Source organism: Triticum dicoccoides, chromosome 4B (genome assembly GCF_002162155.2).
Source record: "Triticum dicoccoides isolate Atlit2015 ecotype Zavitan chromosome 4B, WEW_v2.0, whole genome shotgun sequence".
NCBI classification, from domain to species: domain Eukaryota; kingdom Viridiplantae; phylum Streptophyta; class Magnoliopsida; order Poales; family Poaceae; genus Triticum; species Triticum dicoccoides.
Genome location: NC_041387.1, coordinates 552,718,529 through 552,724,134, shown reverse-complemented (window position 1 = coordinate 552,724,134; position 5,606 = coordinate 552,718,529). Strand labels below are relative to the sequence as shown.

Here is a 5,606-nt window from a genome sequence, read left to right as displayed (position 1 = left end):
CCCAGGGCTGAGAAATTTGGGTGCTGCGTTGGAATATTTGGAACGCACGGTTGAAACATGAATTTCAGAAGAAAAACGAAAAACCGCGAACCCAGGCGGGAGAACAAATATGTAGTAACTGCAACGGCTGCAGCTCCAGGGTATTGTGTTTGAGATGCTCTGTACTTCCATGAACTTCCATAAAACTGTAGATCTGATCCTTTTCGCATTTTTTTTTCTTCCAAACCCATTTCAGCAAGTTGGATACGAACAATTTTGGCGCCTATAGTTCTGGCCCTAGCTACAAGCAAATCCACGTCTTGTAGCATCAGCGTCGATGACAGCTAATCAATGGAGTCTTTCCATTGGCATCAGGCAATGCACATGATCTTAGACCAGCCTAGTAGTAGTAGGCACACAAAGCAGCCGTGACCAAGACCACCATCTCCGGCAGAGAAAAAAACAAGCGCGAAAAAACGAAAGCAGAAAGGAGAGGCAGGCAGCACCTGCCAGCCGAGTGCCGTTGGCCCATCTCAGCATATATCATAGTCTCAACTCATGTGTGCCAACATCAGTTGGGTGGAGATAATGTTCTAAACTGGAAGTCAAAAAATACTACATGGAGGCGATAATGCTTTAATATGAACTGGTGGCTGTGATCCACGCCAGGGGCAAAGGGGCCAACATGGATTAGCGGCCACTTACGGAGGAGGCAAAAATTAAGGCCTAATGATGCAGCGCAACCGATTTGGCAACATGCTAATCATGCGGAGCACGTAATCGTTAGGTCTGAATGCCCTTTCAGGAAGGAGTGTGACAAATTTGGTGATGGGTGATGACATGAGCCTCAGCAACCGCCCAGCAATATAAACCAGGTCAAATAAATTAAGCAGAGGAATTTTTATTGCAGGACTGACGAAAGGATCAAGTAGAAAATAGGTGTGACGACATAACAATGGGATTCATTATTGTGTAGATTAATTAATGACGCAGCACCACAACAGGGTGACAGTGTTGGCCTTGGCTTGGCCCTACACACAACACTAAACCAAGAAGGCAAGATCACTTTTCTTTTTAATCCTGTTCATGGCATATTCAATTTATTATACATATGGATAAAACATAACTAAATAAAAGGAACATGTTTCAGGATTGGGTTTGTTAAAAGCTAATAAAACTAACATGTACAAGCAAGTATGAAAGCATAAGTCCTCTATTAGTTGCTTATTTTGATCTTTTCTCATAAGTCATAACTCAACTTGTAAAAACTACTGTATATCACATCACTTTTGCTTTTTTATGGTTGAGGTTGGGACCCGGGGAGCATAAGATTTTCCACGCCCTATGCCATGCCCCTAGGATAGGGTTCTATCCCAAAACCTTCAATCATTCTAAAAAAAAACCTTCAACCATGAATTTGCAAATTCAGGGTAAGAAACTAAAGGTTTTTATATAAAAAAAACATGGTAAATCAAATAGCCGTGAATAGACTGTATTCTTTTTCTCAGGAAACAAAGCAAACATGAAGATCATGGGCGGTTATATAAATTCTGCTCAATGAGCATACATCATGGAGAAATGAATATCCATTATCCATTACCTTTATTATGTTATAATGATAAAAGGTTGGATTCTACGAACCTATTTGCATACAACAAGACTTAAGTTATTCGTAAAGCTAGGTCGTCCCTTAGATACATTGAATTATAAGCTAAAGTTGTATGTCACTTATTTGGTCAGCCAAATCCATTTCACTAAAAAAACTATGTGAAGTTCCAGAAATTTATGAGCAAAGCATATAGTCACATGTCTTAAGCTGAAAAGCAAATGAAAGACCAAATTCCTCAAAGAGAACATCTGTGTTAAGACACTTACTGGAACTGCATAAATAACCGGGATATACCTCATTCCAAAGTGTCAGGCAATAGAAAATATGAAGATGCACAATGAATATGGTTTGGAAAATGAAACAGAGATGGTTGAGTGATTGATATGTGCTTCATTTGTATACTTATAGTAGACATGTGACATGTTCGTTAAAGAAACAGTTGCATGCTTGCATGCTCTAATTGTGCCTATTTGAGTATGGTTAATTACCATCCCGGAATAAGATAACTTTGTTTAAATGTCGATGACCCATTCAATATCTTTTCTACTTACAGCAACATCATCAGCTAATAAACAAATAAAATTAGCTCTGATGGCTGTTAAAAGAACAGAGTAAAAACATGGGTATTGAGTTGGGCAACACATTCTGGATAGGGAAAAACACATTGTTGGGGATGATCATGTACTTGATGTTATGTTTTTGCTGCATAGCAAACAAGCTTTGATCGTACTTCCTCAAGCTCAACATCTTCCATATCATCATAACTTAACCATGAAGATAAGCAGAGATTAACAACATCCGTACCACTATCAATTGGTGCAGAGCCATCAGAATTTGCAGGTTGTCCAAACTTAAGTATCTTCCCTAGATTGGCAGCAGATGGCTCCTCTGCAAACTTCAGTAAGATGTCTTTCATTGCACTACACCAGATAGGCCGAGCCATCTCCAAGAAGGAGGACAAAGTTGTAATAGCAAGCTTAACTGCTCCAACGTCAGTCTCGTCTTTCGTCCCTTTTCCATGAAAATCTGAACCTCCAAGCTTCAGAAGTCCGTACTTCTCAGCTAATTGACTAAACCCTGCAGAGTTAATGCTAACAAATAAATCTTTGGCACATGATAGGAGTATCTCCTTTTATTTTGAATTACCTATTTATGTAGCATACAACTGTGCAAGCGACGTACGTACCATCAACCTTCCCATCACTTCTGTAAACCTCCATAGCATGAAGACCAGCACCTTTCAAGGACCAAATGATGGCATCCGGATTCTTCAATGACCATGGGTGGGCTAATGCAGATATACCTCCAGTACGGCTAATCATCTGCACCACAGTTTCAGTAAATGGTTCACTCCCTCTGCAGAAAATACACACACAGTTGTTCACTAAGCAGTTTTCTCAGCATGAAATGCTCAATGGAATGAAGTATTACTTGTATGACTTACGTGGCATATGCAGGGCCATCATCACCAAGATACTTATTAAACGCTTGCCTGACATTATCTACATAACCTGCTTCAACCAAAGCCCTTGCAATATGGAGTCGACCAGGTGCCACTCCCTCACCAGCAATCTTAGTTACACGCTCCCACTTTATTGGCACCTTCAAACTGTTTAGCTTTGCCAGCATATTCTTTGCGCGTAGGTATCGCCCGTTTCTAATGTTCAAGAGCATGCTGTCCAACTCATCAAACCTTGATGGGCCACACATACCATAGTATGCAAGAATATGAACAGGTTCACCAGCACCAGGAATTTCCCTTTTAGACAATAGTTTCAGGGGAAGTTAAGGCCCAAAGCGCAAAATGCAACATATGTACAGTGAACGGCAAAAAATACTAGCCAATGTATCGTTATTTTGACATAAATCACTTATACCACGTCAGAAAATATGTATTGACTTTTGATCAATGATCATCAGTAATATAAATATGACATACATCAAAGGAGCAAGGTGTTCCTAAAAGGATCATTTAAGAGGTGATAAATTTTGATCTATACAAACAACAATTCCTGGGATCAGCATTCTGTCCAGATAAAACAGCAAACGGTTGCTAATAAAAATTGATTTAACTCATATATTTCAATTTAAATGATACCTTTTTATGCAATAAGTGCACCAGCTCATGAGCAAATTTATCAATTTCAGGCTCTAGATTTATGGCTTTGCTGATACGTAACATGAATAAACCCTCCCATACAGAAACAAGGTAGCTGCAACTTTGGACAATCATAGTTCTAAACGACGAGGGTATTTATGCAATATGCTGACTGATTTGTTGCATTGTAATGTTTCCTCTAAAAAATTATCACTGTATTGTTTATTTTCACTTTGAACATGAGAAATGCCTTTGTAAGCAAAGTAAAAAAGGCTCTTACCGTGGAGAATGTAGTGCACTAATTTCTACGCCAGGAATTATTCTTATGCCACATTTATGAGCTGCAGACATAGCTTCCGGTATACCAGCCATGGTATCATGATCTGTTAGAGCGAGAACTTTCACCTGCATACCGGCATTTATAATTTAATCATTCTTATTTTGAACAATCAAAACTGCGACACCATATAACAGTAACACTAAACCTGGCAGACATCCGTAACAGAAACATTGTGGAAATAAGATATATCTCACCCGGAAATGATCCATGAGAAGAAAAAAATGGACTTAAACCCATTGATGTTTTTTGCTTTTTGAGAGATAAAAAGGAAAAGAAGACAATAATGCACGTTGTAAACTACCTAACGCAGTCAGCAGATCACCAATTCATTTCACTTTGATGGTGGCTGTGTGCCCATACCGCAGGCATTATCTCTTCTATTATCTTCTTTGTTTTGTCTTTTTAACTTTGATGGAATAACACAATTATTGAAGGCCAAATAAAGCTTTGAGAGGAGACACAAACTTTCCTCTAAGATGGTCCAGTACAGCAGTTTAAAAGTTAACAATACAAGCCTATGAGGCTTCTACTAACCAAAATCAAACCAATAGGCATGCTATACATGTAGCGAAAGATCAGGAGGCAATGCCTGTATTCGCTCAACACTGGAAGATTTGCAGATGGATAATTTTCCAGGGAGAACCTACACGGCACAGGACAGAAAACGCTAGCCGAACCTCACAAGCATTTTCTCAAACACCTGCCGCGCAAGAAAAAGAGAGGAGAGGAGAGGAGAGGGACCGACTTACCCCGTTGCGGTGGGCGCGCTCGACGAGAGCGGAGGGCGACAGGAACCCGTCGCTATGGTTGGAGTGGGAGTGAAGCTCAAACAGCACGTTGGCCCCGCCGCCGCAGGCCATGCGCGCGGCATGGGGCGGCAGGAAGCCGCCCACGGCATCGGCCGTCGAGGGTTCCGGAGGGGGCGTGGGGTGCGCCCAGGCGCGGACGTAGTCCAGGGCCAGGGCCTGGTCAGCGCTGGTCCTCGGCTTCTTCCTGCCCCTGCTCGGCTTCGTCTTCTTCTTGGTTCCCATGGCAGTGTTTGGGGGGTTGCAGTGGCACAGGCGGCTTCGGTCAAGGGGGAGGAAGGTGGAAGACGAAGAGAAGGTTCTTTTGATGTTCCCGGCTTGCCAAATAGAGATTCATCGGCCGTGTGCTTTAAATTTGAATTAATGATTTTGGTTTGTCTCGAATCAGTTATTTTCATCTTACTTAGAGCAAGTACAATAAAGCTGAGTCAGCTGGCTATAAGAAATAAACTAGTATATTCTTGCTTAGTTGGAGGAAAGAGAAGAAGAGAGAGAAGGGAAGCGGGCTCTTGGTGAAGAGCCAACTCTAGCACGTGCTCCTAGGCACTTTGTGAGAGTGAAAGGTGGGCCATATAATAAAAAAGTAGTACACTCTTCTAATCAACTATTGTACATATTGGCTATAAGATGGGCTATAGATGACATGGCAATGGCTTATAGCCAGCAGTTGGCTATACTATTAACCATGCTCTTAATGTACTTCCTTCTTCTCAAAATTCTTGTCTTAGTTTTGTCTAAAAACAGATGTATCTAGTTATGTTTTAGTGTTAGATA

At 41.0% G+C, this 5,606-nt stretch overlaps 1 protein-coding gene across 1 annotated transcript; it reads right to left on the bottom strand.

Annotated features, from left to right (window-relative positions):
- Positions 1-2,015: 2,015 nt before the first annotated feature.
- LOC119291417 (5'-3' exoribonuclease-like) lies at positions 2,016-5,142 on the bottom strand. The gene is made up of 5 exons (XM_037570175.1): positions 4,776-5,142; positions 3,967-4,091; positions 3,033-3,347; positions 2,775-2,944; positions 2,016-2,665 (listed from the first exon to the last, which is right to left on the bottom strand). Exons 1-5 carry the CDS (start codon positions 5,055-5,057, stop codon positions 2,280-2,282), a joined length of 1,278 nt encoding a protein of 425 aa, XP_037426072.1. The 5' UTR covers positions 5,058-5,142; the 3' UTR covers positions 2,016-2,279.
- Positions 5,143-5,606: the final 464 nt, after the last annotated feature.

What these genes read in the sequence shown, in the direction of transcription:
- LOC119291417 (XM_037570175.1), bottom strand. Translation starts at nt 5,057, where the DNA reads ATGGGAACCAAGAAGAAGACGAAGCCGAGCAGGGGCAGGAAGAAGCCG. An exon ending in AGTGCACTACATTCTCCACG is followed by an intron (nt 3,348 to 3,966) that starts GTAAGAGCCTTT and finishes ATTGTCTAAAAG; the next exon opens with GGAAATTCCTGGTGCTGGTG. An exon ending in AAGTGATGGGAAGGTTGATG is followed by an intron (nt 2,666 to 2,774) that starts GTACGTACGTCG and finishes TTAACTCTGCAG; the next exon opens with GGTTTAGTCAATTAGCTGAG.